Source organism: Aquarana catesbeiana, linkage group LG01 (assembly GCF_042186555.1).
Source record: "Aquarana catesbeiana isolate 2022-GZ linkage group LG01, ASM4218655v1, whole genome shotgun sequence".
Taxonomy (NCBI): Eukaryota; Metazoa; Chordata; class Amphibia; order Anura; family Ranidae; genus Aquarana; species Aquarana catesbeiana.
In genome coordinates this window covers 665,825,933-665,839,744 of record NC_133324.1, presented here as the reverse complement: position 1 = coordinate 665,839,744, position 13,812 = coordinate 665,825,933, and the positions used below count along the sequence as shown (strand labels likewise).

At 41.9% G+C, this 13,812-nt stretch overlaps 1 protein-coding gene across 1 annotated transcript in view; it reads left to right on the top strand.

Annotated features, from left to right (window-relative positions):
- The window catches only part of PAPSS1 (3'-phosphoadenosine 5'-phosphosulfate synthase 1), a 201,185-nt gene that overhangs the window by 145,478 nt on the left and 41,895 nt on the right, over window positions 1-13,812 (top strand). Inside the window, exon 9 of the mRNA XM_073602039.1 lies at window positions 8,412-8,547. Coding sequence (XP_073458140.1) covers window positions 8,412-8,547 — 136 coding nt within the window. The remainder of the gene's footprint in view (window positions 1-8,411; window positions 8,548-13,812) is intronic.

Below are 13,812 nucleotides of genomic sequence, written 5' to 3'. Positions count from 1 at the left end.
CTGTTGTAGCTTTCAGTGATGGTTCCAGTGTTTTTCTGTGTAGTTTTTTAGTCTTTACTTTTTTAGGAATTTGAGAAATAACATTATGGAAAACATCTAAGAACACCAAGGCCTTGTACTATATATACAATTTTGGGAAGGACGGCATTCTCTCAATCTAAGAACCATCTATTTCCCAATTTGGGATTTTATAGGCAAGATTAACACATTGTATTAAAAGCCATACATGTCAGTATTTAGTAACAAAACCAATAAAGTCCTTATAAAAACAGTAACACAGCTGATTTTTAAACCTACATATTGCAATACACTACAACCATATAAATACCCATCCCTGGTTAACACTATCTTCTGACTTGAAGACTTGTGCGCAGGAACATCCAACACATTTCAGAGACCAATCGCTCCTTCAGGGGTATATAAATGAAGGGTACAGCATGTTTAAAACATAATTACATTTGTTTAGAATATGGAACATACACTATATTACCAAAAGTATTTTGAGGCCTGCCTTTATATGCACATGTGCTTTAATGGCATCCCAGTCTTAGTTGGTAGGGTTCAATATTGAGTTGGCCCACCCTTTGCAGCTATACCAGCTACAATTTTTTTGGAAGGCTGTCCACAAGGTTTAGCAGTGTCTGTGGGAATGTTTGACCATTCTTCCAAAAGCGCATTTGTAAGGTCAGGCACTGATGTGGTCGAGAAGGCCAGGCGTGCAGTGCACAAACAAGGTCCATAAAGACATGGATGAGCGAGTTTGGGGTGCAGGATTTCTAAGGGCGTAAATTTTTTATTTCACTCCTCACTACCTATCACAGTTTTGAAGGCCATAAAATGCCATGATGGCACAACCCCCCCCCCCCCCAAATGACCCCATTTTGGAAAGTAGACACCCCAAGCTATTTGCTGAGAGGCATGTTGTGTCCATGGAATATTTTATATTTTGCTACAAGTTGCTGGAAAATGACAAACTTTTTTTTTTTTTGCACAGTTGTCACTAAATGATATATTGCTCACACAAGCCATGGGCATATGTGGAATTACACCCCATAATGCATTCTGCTGCTTCTCCTGAGTACGGGGATACCACATGTGTGGGACTTTTTGGGAGCCTACTCACGTTCGGGGCCCCGAAAACCAATCACCGCCTTCTGGACTTCTAAGGGTGTAAATTTTTAATTTCACTCCTCACTACCTATCACAGTTTTGAATGCCATAAAATGCCAAGATGGCACAAAACCTCTCCAAATGACCCCATTTTGGAAAGTAGACACCCCAAGCTATTTGCTGAGAGGCATGGTAAATATTTTGCAGCTCTCATTTGTTTTTGAAAATGAAGAAAGAAAAGAATTTTTTTTTTTTCAATTTTCAAAACTTTGTGACAAAAAGCGAGATGTGCAAAATACTCCCCATACCTCTCAGCAAATTGCTTGGAGTGTCTACTTTCCAAAATGGGGTCATTTGGGGGGGGTTTGAACTGTCCTGGCATTTTATGCACAACATTTAGAAGCTTATGTCACACATTACCTACTCTTCTAACCACTTGAAGACAAAGCCCTTTCTGACATACGTTACTCTGCCTGCCCGTGCCATTCTGCCTCAGTATATCTGCATGAGGCGGTCGGCAAGTGGTTAAATATGCCCACACCCTGCACCATTTAAAAAAAAAAAAAAACACATGGAAACAAAAGGTATGTGTGTGTGTATGTATATGTATGATAATATAGTGAGGGAAAAAAGTATTTGATCCCCTGCTGATTTTGTTCATTTGCCCACTGACAAAGAAATTATCAGTCTATAATTGTAATGGTAGGTTTATTTTAACCTCTTCCCTACCAGCAGCCGCTGTTCTACTGCGGCAGGTTTGCTTCCCTGGGCGAACCGACATGGCTCTGTACGTCTGTTCGCCTTTTGACCACTAGGGGGCATGTGCGCACCCCCAGAGCCGATGCTCCGCGATCGATCTAAATAGACAGACAGATCTCCATGCTGTCAGGGCTGATCGCTCTCCTCACCCAGTCAGTCCCCTCCCCCCACAGTTAGAATCACTCCCTAGGGAACACAGTTAACCCCTTGATCGCCCCTAGTGTTAACCCCTTCCCTGCCAGGGACATTTACACAGTAATCAGTGCATTTTTATAGCACTGATTACTGTATAAATGCCAGTGGTCCCAAAAATGTGTCAAAAGTGTCCGACCTGTCCGCCATAATGTCGCAGCCAAAAATCGCTGATCACCACCATTACTAGTAAAAAAAATAAATAATTAAAATGCCATAAATCTTTCCCCTATTTTTGTAGATGCTATAACTCTTGCGCAAACCAATCAATATGCGCTTATTGCGATTTTTTTGTTTGTTTTTTTTTACCAAAAATATATAGAAGAATACATATTGGCCTAAACTGAGGAAAAAAAATGCTTTTTTAAAAAAACGGGATATTTATTATAGCAAGAAGTACAAAATATTGTGTTTTTTTTTTTTTTTTTTTTTTTTTTTTTTTAGCGCAAAAAATAAAAACCGCAGAGATGATCAAATGCCACCAAAAGAAAGCTCTATTTGTGGGGAAAAAATACGTCAATTTTGTTTGGGTACAGCATTTCACGACCGCACAGTTGTCAGTTAAAGCGACGCAGTAGTGCCTGGTCATTGAGCAGCCAAATCTTCCGGGGCTGAAGTGGTTAACAGTGAGAGACAGAATAACAACAAAAATATCCAGAAAAAACACATTTCAAAAAAGTTATAAATTGATTTAAAGGTGATGAATCATCGCCTTTAAACGAAATTCAAATATATATGTGACCATATAACATATGGAAAAAACATGTGCAATGAAACGATAAACTAGCATCAAGGGCTACAATATATTGTGCAACAATAAAGATAATGATTTGTGTTAGTCCATATGTGAACACCCGAGTATGATGTTAAATCAAGTGAGGGTCCAGTTGTATGAAAACACAAGTGCTTGGGTCCACCACCATAAGTAGAGTGCCTGGCCGCTTACCAGAAACCCATGACCCCCCGTTACAGAGGGTCTGAGTAAGCTGTTGAATCTTACTACTTCGGACCACCATAAAGCCGGGATGGATAGCTGGAATGGGACATCAGGGACCTTTGTGTAGATGGATAGATCCACGGGAAACCAAAAAGAATGGACCACTGTGTTTGGTATGAATCTTGAGGGGGAACTCCGTGCCAAATTTTAAATAAAAAACCGGCATAGGTTCCCCCTCCAAGAGCATACCAGGCCCTTGGGTCTGGTATGGATTTTAAGGGGAACCCCCTACGCCGAAAAAACGGCGTGGGGGTCCCCCCCAAATCCATACCAGACCCTTATACGAGCACGCAGCCCGGCCGGTCAGGAATAGGGGTGGGGACCAGCGAGCCCCCCCCCCCCGAACCGTACCCCCAGATCCCGGCCCCCCATCCTATGTGAATGAGTATGGGGTCCATCGTACCCCTACCCATTCACCTAGGAAAAAAAGTGTCAATAAAAAAACACACTAGACAGGTTTCTAAAATAATTTATTAGGCAGCTCCGGGGGTCTTTTTCCGACTTCGCGGTCTCTTCCTTCTTCTCCGCGGTCTCTTCCTTCTTCTCCGCGGTCTCTTCCTTCTTCTCCGCGGTCTCTTCCTTCTTCTCCGCGGTCTCTTCCTTCTTCTCTGCGGTCTCTACCTGCTTCTCCGCGGTCTCTACCTGCTTCTCCGCGGTCTCTACCTGCTTCTCCGCGGTCTCTACCTGCTTCTCCGCTGTCTCTTCCTTCTTCTCCGCTGTCTCTTCCTTCTTCTCCGCTGTCTCTTCCTTCTTCTCCGCTGTCTCTTCCTTCTTCTCCGCGCTCTCGTCCTTCTTCTCCACGCTCTCCGGCCTCTTCTCCGTGCGCTTCGGTTCTTCTCCCGCTCTCCGGTATCTTCTGCCAGGCTCCTCCGCTGTCTTCTGCTCTTTTGCCCGCTCTTTTGCTAGCAGTGGCCCGGTCTTCTCTGCCATCTTCTTCCCTCTTCTCTTCTTCCGATGTTGACACAACACTCTCTCCCACTGTAATGCCATGTGCACGGTCCGCAACGACTTGTATAGGGATGGGGCGTGGCCACTGGGTGATGTCACTCGGTGACCCCGCCCCTTATGACGTCATTCCCATCATGCCCCGGGACTGTGATGTAATAAGGGGCGGGGTCACCAGGTGACATCACCCAGTGACCACGCCCCATCCCTATATATAAGTCGTTGCGGACCGCACACACGGCATTACAGTGGGAGCGAGCGTCGTGTCAACATCGGAAGAAGAGAAGAGGGTAGAAGACGGCGGAGAAGACCGAGCCAAAGAGCGGGCTAAAGAGCAGAAGATAGCGGAGGAGCCCAGCAGAAGAACCTGAGAGCACGGAGAAGAAGGAAGAGACCCCCGAAGTCGGAAGAAGACCCCCAGACCTGCCTAATAAATTATTTTAAAAACCTGTCTAGTGTATGGTAGGGGGTTCCCCTTAAAATCCATACCAGACTGAAGGGCCTGGTATGCTCTTGGAGGGGGAACCCATGCCGGTTTTTTATTTAAAATTTGGTGCGGAGTTCCCTCTCAAGATCATCTGAGCACAAGTTGCATGCCAAAGTCGGATCATGCAAGACAGCGATCCAACTTCAATGATAGTCAATGGGCTGAAGGATCAAAGTCAGACCAAAGTAGTACAGGGAGCATTTTCAAAGTCGGACCGACTTGTTTCGGACCAGTTAGGACGGTTCCCATAGGGAAACATTGATTTTCACACGTCATGAGACATGAGCTCCCAATGTCGGAGCGTTTGTCGCACTAGTGTGAACCCGGCCTAAAAGGATTCTGCCTTCTGTTGATACAAACACCAGCTGATATGCTCTTGTCATCATATGATCTAATCAAGAAAGGATAAGACCCCTAATAGTAATGACCTAACTGTTAATAATTGGTGATTAAAATGGAGACATTTTAAATGTGAGACATTATTTTTGTGAGTGCTGTATGCAGTTTCACTGATTCACAGTTCTTAACTCTCACTGAGTGCTTTCACATCCTGTCTCCATTCAGCTTCTGCTCTTTTTGTAACTGTTCTGCCGCGTACACACGATCAGAATTCCGACAACAAATGTTTGATGTGAGCTTGTTGTCAGAAATTCCGACCGTGTCTAGGCTCCATCCGACATTTGCTGTCGGAATTTCCCACAACAAATGTTTGAGAGCTAGTTCTCAAATTTTCCGACAACAAAACTTGTCGGAAATTCCGATCGTGTGTACACAATTCCGACGCACAAAAGTCCACACATGCTCGGAATCAAGCAGAAGGGCCACACTGGCTATTGAACTTCATTTTTCTCGGCTGTACGTGTTATACGTCAGCACGTTCTTGCCGATCGTAATTTACGACAACATTTGTGTGACCGTGTGTATGCAAGACAAGTTTGAGCCAACATCCGTCGGAAATAAATCCATGGTTTTGTTGTCGGAATGTCCGATCGTGTGTCCGCGGGATTAGGTGTATATGCAAGTACCACCAGAAAAAGAGTTCTGATAGAATGGCAACTGAAAATACAAGACATGACACTGTAGAACAGGGATATGCAATTAGCGGACCTCCAGCTGTTGCAAAACTACAAGTCCCATCATGCCTCTGGTTGTCATGCTTGTGGCTGTCAGAGTCTTGCTATGCCTCATGGGACTTGTAGTTCTGCAACAGCTGGAGGTCCACTAATTGCGTATCCCTGCTGTACAATGTTGTAGAGTTTTACCTGTCAAATTATTGTAGTTCTTTCCAGCTAGGCTTGTAATGTACACATTTCAGCCACACTTCACAGCCAATAAAACCATTAATTTGCATGATGGTTCAGCTGTACTGCTTCCTTGTATCTAGACCAAAAAAATGCTGATTCATTGTTCATCTCAAGCTGACCTAGGAAGCCTAATTGCCAAACCAGGTAATTTTTGTGTCACCTGCCTGAGCTGGCAGTAGTGCAAATGTTAGTAATGCATGAGTGCGTTTTTTTTCTTTGTTCAACCGGCAGATTAACCTCCCTGGCAGTATGATTATTTCGGATTTTAGGTGCTGAAAGCGGTACAATTATTTTCCATGGAAATTTGGCGTTTTATATTGTAGGTCTGTAAATCTTAACAATAACACACTTAAATCTGTCCAAACCAGAGTCTAGTAGATATCCCGAGTATGATAAAGTTTGAAACACAAAAACATAAATTATAATATAATAAATAAAAATAAATAATTAAAAAAATTTTTAAAAAAATAGTAATAAAATAAATTTCCCCACAATTCACTATCGCTCAATTCTGCAAGTGTTCTAATTTACTATCGCTGTTTTCTAGCTGGTCTAAAGCCACTTTTGACGTAAAGGGACACTTTTTGGTTGCTATGGACAATCTCCAGTTTCCAGGCAGAAAGAACAGTGTATATCATGTAAAACTGCATGCAGGGCATAGGACAAAGCACTGGGGACAAAAGGGATGTGAAATCATTTCATACAGTACTGTAATCTGTAAGATTACAGTACTGTATGTGTTATGATTTTTACTTTTTTTTTTAATTTGCCGCCAGGCTCCGCCCCCGTGCGTCGCGCCGCTCGCAGGGAACGGAGCCTGGCACGGAGAGGCTTCGGAGGAGGACGGAGCCCTCGGACACTGCGGGGGACATCGCAGGATCCCGGGGACAAGGTAAGTAACGCCGCCCCAGGATCCTGCAATGCGATCCCGAGTGTGGCTCGGGGTTACCGCTAACGGGACTGAATTTTAACCCCGAGCCACACTCGGAAAACCGCCAGGGAGGCTACACAAAAAAAAAAAACTGATACAATTCCCCCATCCACAAATATAAGGTGGATGGAGGAATCCTCCTAGCTGTATTCTGACAGTGGGGAGACTTCCTTGCCATCAGAATACACTGATCAGCACTGCCAGCTGAAGCCTGCAGCGCTGATTGAGCTGGGAAACCCCCACAGAGTAGTTGTGCAGAAGTCCGTTGGTAGAGTGACTTCTGTACAACCACCTTGCCCATACGTGGATTGAAATTTGTCTGGTCCCTGCTGATCCAGCTTAAGTCACACAATCATCCAAAGAGAATTACAGATCTTTTTGCACGTAACAGTACACATTCTGTATACACTTTGCAATTCAGTTGTATTTTTAGCTTTTTTGATCAGACTTCTAGTGTAATATAAAGGTGTTTTTGCGTGCAAGTGGATATTTTAATGTTTTTCTACCTTTTTAATTAAGGGAGGATTATAAACCCTGTCAGGTTTTTGTTTTTTTCTGCCCACTGTGATTTCCCTTCACTTGCTGTCCTATATAGCCAAAGCAGGAAATGAAAGAAAAATCCCTCCAAAGTGAAATAATCACCAGAGTCACCAGAACTAGTGTCTCCATTGGAAGATTTGCACTCTATTCTTGTTCTGGGGAGAACCCAAACTGTGGGATTTTCTTTCGCTTTCCTTGATAATGATGAATAGGACGAATAACGGGCATAGACAGCGGTAAAAATTGACAAAACTATAAAGAAAAAGTTTTGCCTTTTTAGTTTTACTTTAACCAATCACCTTGGAATGATTACATTGATTACATGTCCAGGTGAGGAAATGTTACCTGTTTTCATGAGGAATGTTAGAAAAATATAGTGCTGATCTTCAGTCTTGATTTTATAAATGTTATGCCGTGTACACACGGACGGACTTTTCGGCATCAAAGGTCCGACAGTCTTTCCCACACCAAAGTCCGACGGATTCATACATGATGACGTACGACCAGACTAAAATAAGGAAGTTCGTAGCCAATAGCTGCCCTAGCGTCGGTTTTTGTCCGTCAGACTAGCATACACACGAACGGATTTTTCTACCGGACTCGAATCCGTCAGAAAGATTTGAAACATGTTTCAAATCTAAAGTCTGTCTGATTTTCAACCGAAAAAGTCCGCTGGAGGTCCGATGAAGCCCACACACGGTCGGATTATCCGACAGATTCGTTCTGTCGGACAAGTTCGGTCGAAAAGTCCGCCCGTGTGTACACGGCATTAGTGTCTGTCCAAGAACTGTTTAGAAATAAGCCACTTTATGACATTTGCGCTTATTTTACAAGCTGTGGACTCCACAAAAGGGCTGTGTTTGGATAGAAAATGTCCTGTTTCTTTATTTTAGTTATGTTATTATTTGCTTTACAACCGTTTTTCAATGAATTAATATGAAATCCCATAAAATTCCTAATAAAATGTGCTATTTGCTTTCTAAGTAAATATCCAATGTAGTTCTCTAGTGAAGTCTGAGTATGTGTTAATTATGTGGGAAAGCGAGGTTATCTCTGTAGAGGTATGGTGGTTTTCCTTCTATTACAAGAAAAAAATGTGTTACGAGACCCTTGCCTGTTAGCTTACTTTTGATGCCTTTGCTGCAGATGGTGATGGAGAGTGGAGAATGGCTGGTGGGGGGAGACCTTCAGGTCCTTGACCGTATTTATTGGGGTGATGGCTTAGATCAGTACAGACTGACACCAGCTGAGCTCAAGCAAAAGTTTAAAGACCTGAATGCCGGTAAGTTTATGGAGGACTTTTTTATATTTTGCTTTATACACTGCCAAGAAAAGGACAGAACTGATGTTTATAATTATAAATGTGCTATCTGTATTCTTTTGAGTGGTACACCAATTTACATAGTGACATTTTACAATGCAGCGCTGGCTGGAATATGTTATTATATGCCCCTTTTTAATCTTTCCTTACATATCTTTGTTTTGCAATAAAATTGCTAAGCCTCTGCATAAAGATATAAAATTTAAGGGCATTTCCCAGCCCTTGCAGCTGCATATGTGAAAAAAAAAACATCCTGGGGGACTAATAAAGAACTCTTAGATGGAGAAGAGTGGGATGAAGCTCTAAAGCTAGGTATACACTGATCAAAATGTGGGCAGTCCAGCAGGGATTGATCGAATTTCAAGAAGTGCCTGGGCTCCCCCACTTGGCAGAAGCTGTTTTAGTTCACTTCTATTGAAGGGACATGTTGGGAAATTTTGCAACAAAATTTTCGATCCTTGTATTCTGAAACCAGTAGGGATGTGCTATTCAAGCACACACAAATGAGGTGGATGGAGGCATCCATCAGTTTTTGTTATTTTCTTGTTTTTTTTTTTTTTTTCAAGCAATCAGCCAGCTGACGACAATGTATGACCACCTCACAAACCTATTTCATGGCTACTTGTCTTTCTAAAAGAGAAACAAAAACTTCCTATAACCTCTCAGTCCCAAATGTCCACAAATCCGCTGTACCCTTTACCATTCGATTTGGTCATGTTCTAAAATTGATGACTATTACCAGGAAGTGATTTAATATTTTTAATCAAGACTTGGGATCCCCAATGGCTCTAGACTCAAAGGCTTGCCTACTGAGGATATTCAACACTGCAGACCTAGACGGGTCCCATAGTGTTTGCTAGCAGAAAGCATATAGTTAAACTACCTATTATTTCACCAATGGAAGAGCGATATTAGTGCTAAGTTGCCATATAAGCAGATTGTTTCTAAGCCCAGAGGTTGCCCTTCAAGATGCAATAAAATATGGTTGTCCTTGGCCACTACTTGCATTTCATTCGCAGAAAATAAGAATTTTTTTCCAATTTTAAGCAGAATAACCCAGATTCTTTTGCACATGTGGATAACTTTTTTTTTTTTTTTTTTTCATTTCAAAGATTTTATTTTAAAAAAGAAAGTTGTGTGTAATATTTAACTATATAATTTATGAGAATGATCTAAAGCTAAGATATTTTAAAATGAAACTCCCAATTTTAGAACTTCCAATTTTAGAAAGAGAGGGAAACTCTATAAGGGTTTGACATGAATACAAGTTTTAATTTACTGAATGTTTTAACTAGTATAAAGTTTAAAGTAGATTATAAATAGTAGATAATTTACTTTGGTACAGAGCTGTATATCATTAAACCGTTGCCATTTTTTATCATAAAATACCGTTTTTTGTTTTTTCTCTCGTCATTTTTGTATCTCAATGCTGCTGAACACATCTAGCCTTTTTTAGCCACTTCCTGTCTATATGCATTTGCCCCAGCTTTTGGCTGCACTTTAATGCTCAGCACCAGCATCCTCATTGCAACAGAGCCTGCACAGCCGCGTATGCTGGCTGCTGATGTGAGATCTTCAAGTTCATTGTACGGTTTTATAACTACTCTTGAATTTGAAGCCGGCTGCAGGTACACATTAGGTCTCTGATATCAACCAGCCTTTTTCCTTGGTGACATACGTCAGGAAACCTACCACGTTTCAGGATTCATGTTTATATATCATATAAAGCTTTGTCTGAATGGGGCCTGCATCTTTACCCTCATAAGGGAATAAAACATTCATGCTCCCCACTAGCAATACAGATTATTATAGCTTTCCTTCTATATTATTTGCAGTAGAATTCTATGTCTCTACCCTATGGGCCATACCCATTTGGAACTATTGCTCTTGGGGTGTCAGGCAATTATTGCTTGTACCTAGAATTAACCACTTGCCGACTGGCTCACGCCGATATACGTCGGCAAAGTGGCACGGGTGTGCCAAATCACGTACCTGTATGTCACTGTGTCATCGGGATCATGCCCGCGGGTACTGCGGACTCGATGTCCGCCGGTGGCCCGCAATCGTGACAAGGAGAGGCAGAACGGGGAGATGCCTATGTACACAAGCCATTTCCTTGTTCTGCCTAGCAACATGAAAGGGATCTACTGCTCTCAGTGATTGGAAGCAGTGATCTCTGTCGTGTTCTAGTGAGCCCATCCCCTCTACAGTTAGAACATGTCCAGAGAACACAATCCCTTGATCGCCTCCTAGTTTTTAATCCCTTCCCTGCCAGTGACATTTACAGTAATCAGTGCATTTTTATAGCACTGATCGCTGTATAAATGCAGTGTTTCCAAAATGGTGTCAAAAGTGTCCGATCTGTCTGCTGCAATGTCGCAGTCACGATAAAAATCACATATCGCCACCATTACTAATAAAAAAAATTAATAATAAAAATACCATAAATATAACCCCTATTTTGTAGGCGCGATAACTTATCGCAAATATTAAAAATAATTGCTTTTTTTTTCAAAATGCTTTTTTCGTTTATAGCGCAAAAAATAAAAAAACGCAGAGGTGATCAAATACCACCAAAAGAAAGCTCTATTTGTAGGGAAAAAAAGGATGTCAATTTTGTTATGGTACAGCATCGCACAACCGCACAAATTGTCAGTTAAAGCGACTCAGTGCCGTATCGCAAAAAAGGGCTTAGTCAGGAAGGGGGTAAATCCTTCCCGGGTTGAAGTGGTTAAACAGGGGACATTACTCACTGACTTTCAGGAGTGATCTATTCTTAACCGACCGGCGCATGCCGATGTACGTCGGCAGAGCGGCACGGCTGGGCAAATGGGCGTACCTGTACGTCCATTTGAATTTCCCGCCGTGCCCGTGCGTGCCGGCCGGGAGCTCCGTGAGTCGGGTCGCGGGTCCCGCGGACTCGATCGCCGCGGGGATACCCGCGATCGCCTCACGGAGCGGATGAACGGGGAGATGCCGTTGTAAACAGCATCTCCCCGTTCTGCCTAGTGACAAGTGTCACTCGATCTCTGCTCCCTGTCATCGGAGCAGAGATCAGTGACGTCACCCACACAGCCCATCCCCCTACAGTTAGTAATCACTCCCTAGGACACACTTAACCCCTCCCCGCCCCCTAGTGGTTAACCCCTTCACTGCCAGTGTCATTTACACAGTAATCAGTGCATTTTTAATCGCACTGATCGCTGTATAAATGACAATGTTCCCAAAAATGTGTCAAAAATGTCCGCCATAACGTCGCAGTCACAATAAGAATTTCTGATCGCCGCCATTACTAGTAAAAAAAAAAATTATTAATAAAAATGCCATAAAACTATCCCCTATTTAGTAAACACTATAACGTTTGCGCAAACCAATTAATAAACGCTTATTGCGATTTTTTTTTACCAAAAATATGTAGAAGAATACGATCGGCCTAAACTGAAGAAAAAAAATGTTTTTTTTATATATTTTTGGGGGATATTTATTATAGCAAAATTTAAAAAATAATGCGTTTTTTTTCAAAATTGTCGCTCTTATTTTGTTTATAGCGCAAAAAATAAAAATCGCAGAGGCGATCAAATACCACCAAAAGAAAGCTCTATTTGTGGGAAAAAAAGGACGTCAATTTTGTTTGGGAGCCACGTCGCACGACCGCGCAATTGTCAGTTAAAGCGACGCAGTGCCGAATCGCAAAAAACGCTCTGGTCAGGAAGGGGGTAAATCCTTCCGGGGCTGAAGTGGTTAAATGGATATTTAGTTTCAGGTGTGTATATAGTTTTACCAGAGGCTCCAGACCAGGAAGAAAGTTGAGTCGGCTATTTATTTTATTTTGACGCGGTCAGATCATTTGCGAATGTCTAATGGCCATCTTATCTAGGACCAGCCTTGCTTGTGCTTTGCTTACTGGCTCCCTGATGACATAAATTGTGTAAAAATAAATAAAATATAATCACATTGCAGTTTAAAGTATGCTACCATTTGGAGAGTCATTGGATTTGGACTAACCTTGATACTATAAATATTGTACTATGGAATTTCATAGCTGTAACCAAAACCTTTACCACATCATCAGGAATGTTCCTTTTCATTTCAGTCTCGCACCCTGTTACCATTAGCAGAATTATGTCTTTTGTACTTGTGTTTCTTGTTTTGTTTATCAAACTAAAAATATCTGTCAAGTTTGGATTTTAGACGGCGCCTGTTATTTGTTTTTGCCAGCATGGTATACATTTTCTGGTTTGTAAAATTTACTTGAGAAAAAAATTATTTAATATGTTTAAAGAAAAGAGCCCCTTGTCACTTTTTGTCTTGCAACTGGTTTTTCGTTCCAAGTTTCCAGGCTTGTTTTATTCATCACAAACTCCAAAACACTTGGGTTACTCATATTTCCACGGATTTGTGGGCCACATAATTAAGGAAGATACATCCCAAAAATTAGTGTTAAGAGTCATTTTCATTAAATATTATACACATTTTTCTAGATTTTTTTATTTTTTTTTAAATGAGCGTATAACTGTCCTGATAATGCCAGCAGGAGCATCTAAATTACTTGACTGTAGAAAAATCTCATAACTGTTTCTTAGACGATTTTTGCACTGGGGCATTTTTCAAGCGCTTTAGCGCTAAAAATAGCATATGTAAAGCACCTGAAAAATGCCTCATCTACAGTCCCAGTGTGAAAGCCCGAGTGCTTTCACACTGGGGCAGTGCGCTTGCATGACGTTAGAAAAAGTCCTTTAGGGCGGTTTGCGAGTGGTGTATGCACCGCTCCTCCACCGCCCCTGCCCATTGGAATGCATGGGCAGCACTGCCAAAGCGCTTGGGCAGCGCGCTACACGAGCGCTTTTAACTCCTTCTAGGGGGTTAAAATTGCCCCGTTCCCGCACGAATAACAGCGGTAAAGTGCCACTCAAACTAGCGGTGCTTTACCGCTACCACCCCCACCGCCCCAGTGTGAAAGTGCTCTTAATCAGTTTTTATTGCCATGTGAACTACCAATGTTGGCTATATTTTATAGCATTGTTAGAAACTTTTGCCTTTTTGGTATATTGAGGGGAAAAGAGGAAATAAAAACATCAGAAAAATGTCAGATAGTTCTTCTGAATCACAAATGAGTAAGGAATAACAATTCCTTATAACAATAGAAAAATTATTTGCGTATGGCACTTAGGCAGTAGACAAATTAACATGGTTATCCTCCGTTTGTTTACACAGTATTTTTAAGTT